The 13,338-nt window shown below is 46.3% G+C and overlaps 1 protein-coding gene across 1 annotated transcript in view; it reads right to left on the bottom strand.

Moving 5' to 3' along the window:
* The window catches only part of CSMD2 (CUB and Sushi multiple domains 2), a 311,633-nt gene that overhangs the window by 100,130 nt on the left and 198,165 nt on the right, over window positions 1-13,338 (bottom strand). The window contains exons 20-22 of the mRNA XM_069802931.1: window positions 8,343-8,558; window positions 5,311-5,499; window positions 1,086-1,255 (exon numbers count right to left, since the gene is read on the bottom strand). Of these exons, the coding sequence (XP_069659032.1) occupies window positions 1,086-1,255; window positions 5,311-5,499; window positions 8,343-8,558 (575 nt within the window). The remainder of the gene's footprint in view (window positions 1-1,085; window positions 1,256-5,310; window positions 5,500-8,342; window positions 8,559-13,338) is intronic.

Genomic DNA, 13,338 nt, shown 5'->3' with positions numbered 1-13,338 from the left:
GTGGATTACACCTATCTTGCAGTGCAGAAGTATGGCACTTAAATGAGGACAGAGGCGTTCTCTGGGAAGATGGCTTAGCACAGCAGCACACATCTTGTAATATTAATGCCTCCTACAAAACCATTTCTTTGTGGTTAATAGAAACTCAGCCTGGATTTGTCTCCTCCTATATAGAGTCCTGAAACTTGTAAATGCAGATTAATCTAAGACTGAGTATGGGAATGCTGAAGAGCTTGAGTCTGGAGTTCTGCATTTAAATAAACCCCTTTTTGGGAGAAATCAGCCTTGATTCTTAAAGCCACAAAAATAATTCTAAGAACCTCACACTTCCTCATGTGTTAACAGTTTCCCCAGCACAACTATGCAGATAAGAACTGAAATTTAGCTACAAAGGAAGAACCCTTGACATTCCAACAAATCTCTTCATCTCAGGGAAGACTTCACAGCAGAAGGTGCAGTGATACAGCAAAGATGTCTACGCTTTTAATAGATACAGAATTTGTTTACACATCCATCTGCAGACTGAGGCCTCAAATAACCAGCTAGGCTGAAGTGCAGAGGACATTCACTATCGCCTTAGGGCTGCTGCCAGAGACCGCTATGAGCCGGCGAAGTTCAGAGGCGCTGATTTCCTAAAATTACACAATATGTTTTTAAGCACAGCAAACCAACGCACAGCAGTGACACGCGCTGATCAGACAGTGTCCCTGGGCTAGAAGATATTGTTTTGCAGATGTATCATGTCTATGTCCTGCTCTAACCTTAGAGGGGATACACGCAGACAATATTCTAGCCCAGCTGCCCTGCCTGAAGTTCAGCCTGGTCCATGGTAATTTTGCTGCTGTCTTCAAAACTGCCATGCCAATCACTTAACGACACAGCAGTGACTACTGGTCACTAGTAGTCCGAGTATGAGTCTCTCCTAGAGACTTCCACAGCACTGTCAGTGCTGTCTGGGCCTGGGTGGCATTTTCCAGAGGTTAGTCTCAGCTAACTCCATTACAATTTTGGAACATCGTTTCCCTTTCAGATCTTGCTCTCATTAGCAGCATGGTAGCGTTTCATTGCTAGAGACGAAGAATTACCTTGAGGACATCTCCTGCCTCCAGTTCAAAAGTCCTGGCTTTCAGCTGGATCCCCTTTCCTGGCTGGGTCTGGATTGAGTAGATGCACTCATGGTTGTTGTTATAGTTTATTGGATAGTTGGGGGACAGCAGCACACCTTGGGTTCCAGTTACAGATGAACCACATTCAGCTACATAAAGACACAAAACCACATTTTAATAACCACATGTATACTCTAGCCATACAACACATGCAGGTGATTCCTCCAAACGGCCACAGATGCTCACTCCTTCCTATACCCATCTGCCAACACATCCATGGACTCTATTTCCAAGTGCAGTCAGTAAACAAACCGGTACTTAATAGCACTTCTATCATCACTAAACCTCAGGTGCCTTACAAGAGCGATTAATACCCTCTCCTTACATGGCCAGGGAAACTGAGTCACAGAAAGCTGGCATGCTCAAATGCTATCTTGGATCCCAATTCAGAAAAACATTCCAAAATCCCTGGAAAGCCACCACCTACTTGAGACAGCGCCTGTGTTTATGTTCCTTCCCGATTCATGAACCAGAAGGAAAATAAAAAAATATTATTAGCTTGACATATTTGAAGTCTTTGCCATATTTAAACAAAGCTCATCCTATACCTATATATAGTAAATAAAAATCATGGTATTCATTCAACAGTCAACACAGCACACCGATTGCTGGTACCAATGTGCTGCAAGCGCCAGAGCTCTTTGTGCAGAAAGATATACTTATTGAAACTTCCAAATAATCACAAATGATAAAACTAAGACTGAATTTCATAATCTTCCCCCCAAATAATTTCCTAAAAGCTAAAAAGGCAAAATTTGATCTTAGTTGTTGTTAATGCTATCCTCAACTCTCTAGTTCCCCATTTGACAGTATTTTAAAGGACCTCTTGTCCCTTGCTCCCTGCGTTTTTTTTCTTCCCAGCTTTGCAGCTAACAATTACATCCATTCCCATCAGAAAAAGACAGAAACGGGGGATCCTTTTGCCTCTCAGTTTTGGAAACGAGCTCCAATTTACATATCTTTGTTTGCTCCCCAAATGTCACTCAAAGAACCACAGTGGGCTCAGGTTTTTCTGTGGCAGAGACAAAACTGACCGCTCTTGTTCAAAAGACAAGGGGCTGGGGACAGAGGAGGAGATGCTGATGTGGGCATCCCTACAGACCTCTGGCTCGGGGAACTGGAAGGGCAGGGGTCATTAATGTTACTGCGGCTGTTTCTCCCTTCCCTGAGAGCAGTTTACATCCCATGACGGGTTATAAATGGCGATGATTTTAGAAAGAAGGAAATAAGGAAGGAAGGAAGGAAATAAGGAAGTAAAGTTGATGCTTTCCCTGTTGTTATTCTCTATGAGCTGCAGTCCATCCCTGTTCCATCACATTCTTGTAGTAAGACTTCTCTCCTCCTTCACGAGATCTGCTTCCTTTTCTACGCTGTGTGAACAGCATTTGATTCTGAGCCAAATTTGAAGTTAGAAGATTTGTGTGACTCAAAACTTGGCAGAATGATCCTCTTTAGAGAAGGAGGAGGATGGCAGCTTTGGAGGTTCAACCCATCTTGGATGTCAGGAGATCACAGTTTAATGTTTCCAGAAAATAGCAACAACCATCCCTCACCTCTGTATTTTACGTATTTTAATTGCAAGCTTTTAAGGACACAGTCTCTCATACGAACACACCACAGCGAGTGTAAGAGGACTGCTATGGGCACGTCCTCACTACACGAAGTAGCGAGCAGACATTCAAGCACGTCCAAGTGCAAGAAGCAGTACCACGGTGATAGCACTGAGCTCCACCGCAGCATGATGTCAAAACGAGCTCTAACCTGCTGTTACCACAGGGAGGAAGCAAAAGTCCCCAACGCTCAGATACAGCTTGAGGACCTACTTGCAAAACGGTGTCCAAAGGATGTCCTCCTCAGAGGACGCCTGCTGCCAGCAGTTGCTGCCTTGTCCGAGTGCCTGATTTCAGCTAGGACCGTTGCAGCCAGTTTGCTACGTATATATACAACCTCCCAACACATGTAAATCTGCCTTGCAACCACCATGTGTTTAGGATTTTTCATTACTCCCCGATCAGTTCCCACATGAGCAAACTGTGAGTCCTTGTTTTCTCCGCCTATTTACCCTGAAAGAGTTCCAGCTGTAAAACACTGGCTCCCTGTTCCTTTGAGCCCTGGTGTTTTGCATGCACGGCTGGGGAGAGTCACTCCAACTTGCCCTGGAAACGGCTCTTCTGATGAGCTAGCTCTGCCTCATCTCCCCAAGTCCTTCACAGCATACAAAGTTGCTGGAGCTGAGCAAAACCATCACGTGCAGCTTTCTGCGCTGACTCTGTGTCCGACACTCTGCCACCTCTGCTGGTCCTCCATTAAAGCACGAGGGTTAAGCAAGGAAGCAGCAGCAGATACACTGAAAGGCGGTACTTTGGAAGCAACTTTCTCCTCCTCTCTTGCCACGTATGAAAAGCAGGACATTCGCTTTAGCACAGATGACCCAGGGATGATGCTGGAGACATCACCACTCGGGACCTGGGCTGAAGCAGCAGTCGGTGGGGAGCATTCCTACCCTGGAGAGAGGGGTTGGCCGAAGGAACAAACGGCTCTCGTTTCTCTCCAGACCCATCTCTAGAACAGGAACCGAATACAAAACGTCTGGCTTGTCTGGCAAAAACAATTAAATCTTCTGTGATCTTAAGTCTCCAATATCCATCTGTATCCAGGGTAGCACACAGACCTGAGTGTGCAGTGGGGACGCTGTGGAAAAAGCTGTCACCCTGCCACCAGAGCTCTGCACTAATCACCAGACAGTGAATTTGACCCATTATTATAAAACCACCATGCTAATTCAAAGCCAGCTGCAGTAGGGAATTGGCAAATGCAAGTCAGTGTGCCCACTTAGCGATGATGTCTTGAGGATCAAGTTTAAAGCTTTGTTATGATTCTTTTTGATTTCTATTCCCCTGATTAGCTTTTTCTGCAACCTGATTATTATTCATGCCCTGAAGAGGCTGCTTGTCACAGCAGGATGATGCAACCCTCTGACCGAAGCATTAAGCAGTGCCGGGAAACGCATTCAGCATGACATGACTCAACAAACTGACAAAGGAGACTGGCTCTTGCTGGGATGCTCTCTTTGCAATGGCCCTCAAAGGTCACTAACACAGATCAGTAAAACCTACCTAGCAGGCTTTGCCAGAGTGAAAACAGGTAAGAGATCTGGTCTGCCTGATTTGGACGAATCCCTCATGGCTCTGGGTGAGCCAGGCAGCAGCAGGGCACTGAACAGTTGCCTACTTACTAAACTGTACAACAGAAAAATATATTAAATCTTTTTGCAAAGGCCTGAAGCACCCTTCTTCCTCTCTGCTTTCTTGCTGTAGCACATCGCTACTTTTGTTCTTTTACGCTAACCGTTATGCTTGGAGCGTACTGGGGGCTGGGCAGGGGGGTGCTCTGCAGACCTTGCCAGACAAGAGTGTCTGTAGCCCATCTGCATCAGGGACGACAGCCAGAAACTAGCTCAGTGTTGCAGATGAATTCTTCCTCTCCTCTATCCTTAGGTTTATTATTAGTATAAATAAGGGCTGGAGGGATTGCAAAAAGGACGTGCAATAGTTAGGAGGAGAGGAAGTGAACGGTTTAAGGTACAAGAAACCTCTGGAGGGTAAGGAAAAGGTAAAAGCCAGAGGGGGTTTCCCAGACGCATCCGTACGGTTGTGGAATTTGCATTGCTTAAGATCACCCACCCAAAAGCAGCTTTCATACGTCTGGACTATTAAGCTTTACAGCACTCTGATTCAAAGGGAGGATGGTCTTAAAACGACGCTGTTTTACAGAAACTATCCCGAAAGGGATGATGCCTCTCCCACGGCTCGCGATTCCTTCACTTGGACAATCACTGGGGCTCAACCGCAGCACTGAGGATGGGCTGCAGAGACATAGGGCTTCTGCTGACATGCGTGACCCCGTCTGCCACGCGCCTGGTGTGCTCCAACTCCGGGGAGGAATGCAGCCTTTCCGCCTGTCCCTCCCGTCCCCGCACACAGAGCTGAAAGCTCATTCCAGCTCCCTCTCCCCCCCCATCCCTGCACCAACCACCCTGCGAGCTGAAAGATGCCATCCCGGGGGATGCCACCCATCCCTGCCCACCAAACCAATCCAGCACAGCGTAACCAACCAAGCAAAATGAAAGCACATGACCACCTACCAACACACCTTGGCAGAGGCGAACTCCACACACGCCGTCTCCCCCCGAGGCAGGTGATGCGGGATGCGCCCTCCAGCCGATAGCCAGGGAAGCAGGAAAAGGTGAGGACATCCCCCACTCCGAACTGCAAGCCCTTTCTGATGCTGTAGGCTGGGACCTCCGGCTCGTCGCAGGGCTCCAAATCATATTCTACAGGGGAAAAAGACCCAGACATTTATGGAACTCCATTCTCCCTGCTAAGGACACCCCAGTCCCGGAACACGAGGATGAGGAGGAAGCTCCGAGTTTTGATCCCGCTGGAGTGAAGCTCTGCAAAGGAAGCATCTGTGCAAGACCATGTTTGAGCCATGAAGACCAACTCGGGTTTCACTCTCCATACGCAGCCCCCAGGGTGCCGCCAGGATCTTGATTTAAACCAACTCGAAACACAACAGGTCTCATTTTTTTTGTCACTGTTGTCAGACAAACAAGAAAGTGACATCAGCGGTAACGAAACACGATGGAAATTTGTCATTCTCCCTCTGGTTTAGTCAAATGAAGATGAATTGATCCGGATGGGATTTCTGCTGCCTCTACATTACTAATCCTGAAAATGAATGAACACAGCATCTTGCTTGGGGAATGCAAGAGAACATTTAAGCTGCTGCTAAATGAAAGGTCATGTAGCATTATGGCTAAGAGCCAAATGCATGTCTTTGACCACAAAACGTTTTGAGGGTTATTTTTTGAAAAATAACAGACCCGCGAAGTAAAAGGTGTACATATATATCTAAAGGAAGGTAAAAATATAACTGGCTCTGTCGTGGTTTAACCCCAGCCAGCAACTAAGCACCACGCAGCCGCTCACTCACCCCCCCCCCCATCCAGTGGGATGGGGGAGAAAATCAGGAGAAGAAGTAAAACTCCTGGGTTGAGATAAGAACGATTTAATAGAACAGAAAAGAAGAAACTAATAATGATAATGATAACACTAATAAAATGACAACAGTAGTAATAAAAGGATTGAAATGTACAAATGATGCGCAGGGCAATTGCTCACCACCCTCCGACCGACACCCAGCCAGTCCCCGAGCAGCGAATCCGTGCCCCCCACTTCCCAGTTCCTAAACTAGATGGGACGTCACATGGTATGGAATACACCGTTGGCCAGTTTGGGTCAGGTGCCCTGGCTGGGCATGAGAAGCTGAAAAATCCTTGACTGTAGTCTAAACACTACTGAGCAACAACTGAAAACATCAGTGTTATCAACATTCTTCACATACTGAACTCAAAACATAGCACTGTACCAGCTACTAGGAAGACAGTTAACTACATCCCAGCTGAAACCAGGACAGGCTCCCATTTTCATTTTCCAACAAAAGAAAGAAGTCCCCAAACACATTAAAAATACTACTTATAATTACATAATTTGAGGCAAATTTTTTTTAAGGCAAAAAGCCATTTTTCCTCCATCAAAATGAAAGTTAATTGGAAACTTTCTGACTAGTTTCCACGGAGTATCATATGCAAATCCCTGACTTCAGAGGGCAGAACAACGGTTATCAGAAACCAGTTCTCTCAGCGCAGCAGGTTTTATCTGCATCTATGGCAACAGCTCTGTCTGTCAAAGACAGTGAGCACGTCAGCACCGAGCTCCCCAATAAAAATGGTCATTTCTCTTCCACACCAGCAGGCCAAATTTGCAGCTGTTGCCCTCCGGACTAAAAGGTATGCTGAGATAGAGAGAACAACAGCACCAATACAATAAGCTTTTGTCCATGAACCGATTGTTTTACGGAACGGCTTGTCGGGGCACTCAGGCAGAAGAGATTACATTTTCTGAAACGTGTGCACAGGCACACACTTTGGCAGTCATTTGTAGGACTTCAGGTTAAAGGACACAGTTAAACACCTTGCGCACTTCAACCAGAGATTACCCACACACGGCGATTTACAAGTGCGATGATCTGCTCTGCATAAGCAAACGTGCCTTTCTTTGAGTCTCTCTCCAAGAGCACCCCGCACACGCTACTCTTCATTAACAACTTCCGAAAATCCAGAATTACATTTGAAGAAACCAGCATTTTGTATAATCACAAACAGTCAAAGCCAGCATCAGAAGTGGCTTGGTCTAGTAAGCGCAGGACCAAACTGGCTTACTGGAAGTTCTTAGGGCAGAAGCTGTCTCGCACAACCAGATCTTCAACAGCCCAGCAGGGGCGAGAAGGGTTGCTAAAGTCAGCAAAATCCCGCATCCCTTGATGCCCTACGGGCACCAGGAGGTCTGCTTTCATCTGCTATTATAGCAAGTCGGAGCTAGTCCAGCAAGAGAAAATACTGTTTCCAGTTCCCCAGCAATGCCAGTGGGCTCATGGAAACCTGGCCTAGGCTATACGAGGCATGTGTCACATCTAGGACAGGCTGAAGCCAGCTGCAGAGGCTGGGTCACTGGATGAGCATCCAAGCAGAGCAATGAACCAAAGGAAAAAAAAACCAGAGAGACCAGACGGACAATGGGAATGACCCGCTCTGCCTTGCTCCTTATCCAAGAAGTCCAGATTGCTCAACATTGCCTTCCAAAAGATCCCATCTGTCCCAGCTTCCCACGTTGGAAATGCTGTACCTACTGCAGTGATTTTCCTCTGATAAACACAGAAGGAAGGCATCTGGAGGGAACAGGGATAGCATAGCCTAAGAAAACTTGACCTGAAACTCTGACCATAAACAGAGCAGAAAAGATGGTCGGGTGAGGAGGGAGAAAGCAACAAACACATCTGTAGTGGGATGTCATTCCAGTGGGTTCAAATCCAGGCATCTACTGGGGCTCAAGGCAGACAAAATTGCTGCATCTGGTGATGCGGGGACTGCAAGGAGAATATTTCTTGGGACATACCGTGGTTTAATGCTAGAATAATTTACTGGGGTAACAAGAGAAGTGACCATCAGTGACCCAAATCACATGTAACTGCGTCAACAGAAAATTATTCCCGAGATTTGCAGAGAAGTGGGAAGGAAAGGGGAAGAATGAAGTCTTTGTCCACCCCTGTTCTTACCTGAGAAGGTGATGTTGAAACCCTCATAGGACATGGAGAAGTCTGAGATGAAGCGAATTTGAGCAGAGAAGTTTCCAAAGAGCCCTGCACTAAGCGGGGCAGGGAGCCGAGACCCCGTCAGTTGCTTCAGTGGCTGAACAAAGCTGGTATTTTCGGTGATCAGGAGGTAGTCATGGCCATTCTCCAAGTGAAAGGTATGAAAAGTGAAGAACACACCTGCAGGGAAGGAAAAATAAAGATGGCTTCAGCCAACAGTGTTCGCATGGCACCCCTTCATCCCAGAGCCAAAGCCCCTCTCCTCTCCGAGACACCAGTATTGATTCCCTGTTTCCCAGTAACAGCAGGCCAGCCGAGAAGGAAAAGCACATGGAAAACCATGGACACGTTTATGTTAGAAATGAAACAGATGAAAAAAGTAAAACAAGGGTATGGTACAAGGCCCAGAACAGAGAAAGGCAGTTAAGATCTTCGATTCCTGTGCCTTTGTAACGCAGGAACAGAGACAACACAGGCTCGCTCGAGGGACGGATCAGCCGCAGAAAGGACTGAGCCTGGCGGCTTAGCGGAGTATTTTATTTTAAAAGTGTTGACCTTTAGATAGATAGCAGGAGCAGCAAAAGCTGTAGTTGCGAGGACTTGAAAACAACAAAAACAAGTAAGTTCCAGAAGGAATTCATACCTAGGAAAATAGGACTTAAGCCAAGTATCAAGGTCAGAGAGGCTTTTCCAGAAGATAAAGTATGTCAGCAGCACGACTGCAGGGACTTCCTATGCCTTCCTATGATGGGACCGAATGCTGGTGCCCGGAGGTTGGAGGACAACAGGAGTGATCATGCATGGACAGACCTGTGTTTCCTCAGCCAGAAATGGCTCGTCAGGCCGTTCAGGTGCATCTCCCAAGTTAGGGCTACGTCAGGCAGCCACGCTCCCTCCCGGCAGCACCCCAGCACCCTTCTCGAGGGCTCAGCCCAGCCCTGTCCTGCTGGGAAGGGGCTGGCGCCCACCCTTCCCTGCTTGTGACCCACTGCCAGGACCTGCCGTCCCCTCCGAGGCACGCGGTGGGAAGCGCGTGTGCAGCCCCTGCAGATTTGGGCACCGCGCTCGGAGTCAGGGTGGTTAGCCTGGGTCTTGCCAGCCGGAACAGATCTCAGAAGTGAAGAGAATCCTACACTTTTATCCACGTTATACTGACAAAAATAAACCCCACAACGGATCCAGCTACAGAAAGACCAGACAAACAGAGGAAAACTATTTTGTCTCTTCCCAATTCAATTTCAACAACTTGAAACATTTCAGTGAGAAGGCTGTGACCTTGCTGCATTCGTAAATGAACAAGAAAGGAGTAATGGATTACTTAAAGTATCCTTCACACCTACAGACACAAAATAGTAAGTACTTCAGGCTTTTGCAAAAGCCTCCAGCTAGGTGATTTTTCATGCTAGAATTCAAACGCAATTAGAAACACTTATTCTCTGGAAAATAATTCTATCTTTGAAAAACAAAAAATGGCAGCTTTCAGAGAGCAAAGCAAGGCAGGATCTTATATCAGAAACCCTGTCACATTATCATCACACGAAGTTAACAAGCTAAAGCGATGCCTAGCAATAAAAAAGCCTCTTTGCATTTATATGGCTTCTTTCATCCAAAGATCTTAGCACACTTTCCGAGCACCGAGAGGCAGGCTCCCAAGCCCCGGCTCATGCTGAATTGGGCTTTACACTCCTCATAACCCCGCTGAACTCGCCAGGGCTATTTGCAGAGAAACAGACTCCTCCATGCAAATGCAAGTGCCGTACCCTGGTCTTCATTAGTCACAGTTAGATCCCTACCTCCTCGCACGCATCAGGAGCACCCAGTGGCACGACCAAGTCACTTCATTTAAGCCAACGATTAACACCACAGAGACTGCCAGCCTGGTGAGACCCAAGGGCTGTCTTGCTCTGCATCCCATCTCTGCCAAAGTACGGCATCAGCTGCTTCAAAAGCAAGCACAGGAAATCTGTAAATAAGGATCAGAGAAATAATCTTCTCCTTGCTCCCCATTCCCCATTAATTTCTGGAGATCAGGATGAGACCAACCTAGAGACTGATTAAAGCTCTGGAGCATGAGATTTAATATCCATCCCAACAGGTTTTTGTCAGAATCAAATTATAACTCTGAATATTCCATTTATCCCTAAGTCTATCCAATTTCTTTTTGAAGGTTTACTGGTCACATGCAAGCAGTTCCCTTCCAAGAAATGAAGGTCAGAGAGGCTGGTAACCAATACAAAGCCTTTCCCGCAGAAATCACTGGACTGGGAAGAAGCAGCGCTCACAGGGTCATCTCAGCTGCCCTGTTCCCTCCCCATCTTTATCCCTGCACAGCAGCTCCTTGCACCTCGCTAACCTTCAGTGTCCCAGGCAGTATTTGTGTGACCCGCTGCTTAGCGATGACCAAAACGGGTCTCGACTTTGACAATTCCTTCCTTACATCCAGGTAAATATTATATGGAGCCTGGCAAAAAATTTTTAGTTCCACTGTTCCCCCTGCAAAGCTCCACGAAGGTAGGCAATATCTAACGGTTTCCAAATGTTTATTATTCTTACCAGCAGTATAGTCAATTGAAAATAGATATGACCTGTTTTGGCCTGAAAACTTGGTGAGATGCAGTGAATACAAAATGTCTTAAGTTTTCCCTGTTTATCAACTGACAGTAAATTTATACCGTCGGTTTTACAAAACCCAATCTAAGGAACAGAAATACTACCTCTCAACCAAAATCAACACACCACCAGAGAAACACAAGCATAATTCAGTCCCCAGAACCAGGAGGACAGCCCCTGACTCCAGGTCTTTTAAGATAACAACTCCAATCACAGGGCACAAGAGCCAGTTAAGGGCTGTGGAACTGTAGCCAAAAGAGCCAATTATAAACTCATTTTAAAGGATTTGTGACTCTGATTAAACCTTTGCTCTGGTCTGAAATTTACTGTAGCACAAAATGTCTCTGCAAATGCAGGGTTGGTTTTGGTTTTTTTTTTCATTCTCTGTAAAAGAAACAACAGAACAAATTATAGGGAAAAGAAATCACTTTGAAGTTCTCAGATTAAAAATAATAGTCTCTCCTTAAGCGTTTAAATACCTTTAAAATTAAGCTGCTTTTAAACTCAAATTGTACAGCTTGTGAGTCCATAAAGTAAATCAGTGTCTGCAGTCACATAAAAATAACTGTTATAACAACCAACTTGTTTCAATTAAGGGACTCACGTGCTGGCCACGTGCGAGATGTTCACGAGGATCTGGGAGTGAGTAACTGGAGTCTGGCTTTTATGATGCAGATGATCCCTGCTCGGTCACTGGCTTGGCAGGGAATAGTCTGATGGACTGGGAGGCACAAGCCCTGAACTCCGTTCTATTTTATGGGAACTGAAAGTCTTCCCGGGCCTGGGCAGCAGCAGTGCTGCAAACCCAAGCAGTGAGGCGTTAGTAGAAGTGGGTGTGGGAAACATAAAACTAGAACAAGAAAAATCAGGTACAATGGCAAACACTTAAGTCACGTAAATAAATGCATCCCTTGCTTGCAGCAGAATTGTTAGAGCTTCTGGGTTTAGCAAGCACCAAATTGACCCAGTGATCACAGATGCACCCAGTGGTCTCCAACAACACGGAACCAAAGGCAAAGACAAGGCACAGAGAAGATTCTGCACTGCAAGTGCACTGCCAATGAAGTTAGCTGAGAACGGGGTCCCAGTTATGCCTTTTTTAAAGCCTGTTCTGTTCTCCAAGGACTAAATTCATTCCGTTTCAGCGGCTACTGCTCTGACTCAGGGTCACTCTGTTCCACTACTCTCTACTGAAGGATGAGAAGAAACGTTGCAGGAATGCTGAAAAGAGCTGGGAGAAGCTTGTTGCAATGCATTACACAGCAGTTTAACACAGCGACAGCTGGGAAAGCAGATCGCTAAGACTGTTGCAAGAGAAAGGATGCGTACGTACGTGTATGTATGTGTATGCACACTCCCACCAACACAGCCCAGCATCTAAATACATTTCAACATCTTCCACAAAACGTAAGAGAAAAGTACATCTTTCTTTGTTCGTCTCCTCCTTTCATTGCAGTGGTAAATAAACAACTCGCCTGAACTACAGGGACAAGAAAGGAGAGGTTTTCCTGACATGTAAGTTGGCTGTCTACCAGCTTATTATATCTGTACAACGTCCTCTATCTATCCTCTCCTCTCACCCTAACCTCTAACTGGATTTGGAGATTTCCTGCATCCAACCAGCTGCCCGGGTGAAGCTCTCCTAGCCCAGAAAGCTCCACAAGCACAAGAAGGGTGATTCCGCCTGGGAGCAAAGCACCGCCGCCGGCAGCCGCAGCCCAGCACCCTGCCCAAGGAGAGGGATCCCACCCTGTGCTGCAGCTCATTTCTAACCAGCTCCTGGAGAACAACCTTGAAGGAAGGATACCAGCAGTGGGATGAAAACACAAAACCAAACACAGTATGAACAGACTCCTTTCACTGGTATGGAAAAGTCTCTTTCTTTAAACACTCAACTTCTTTTCTCCGAATCTCATCCTCACCTTTCCAGCACAACCTGATAGGTAAGAAGAGCTGAAACTCTTGTCAAAGGCCTGGAGACCTATAATTTTTCACTACAAGTAGCTGTATTTACAGAGCAGCTCACGGTTTGATCTTCTAACATTCATTACCTGCAGCTAAGGGTAGAATTTCTAAAGAAGCTCATATGCTTCAGACTGCTAAATCTAGGACCAGCTTTCCAGAGAGCTCAATATCCAGCTTCTCCTAGTGTGACAAACATGGTCCAGTTCAAGATGGTCAGATCCAGGGCTGAATTCTTTGGATGATCCAAAACTGCATCCCACTGAACTGCTGTAAGGGATGTGCTGTTTCCTGTACTACTGAATTAGCCACAGCAGGATCTTTTACAGGACAAGGGACAACCCCCCCTGCCCAGACTTATGGAGACATATCCCTTCCATTTGAAAAT

This window comes from Haliaeetus albicilla, chromosome 16, assembly GCF_947461875.1.
Source record: "Haliaeetus albicilla chromosome 16, bHalAlb1.1, whole genome shotgun sequence".
Taxonomy (NCBI): Eukaryota; Metazoa; Chordata; class Aves; order Accipitriformes; family Accipitridae; genus Haliaeetus; species Haliaeetus albicilla.
Note: the sequence above shows the minus strand (reverse complement) of the source record. Positions and strands in the feature narration are given on the sequence as shown.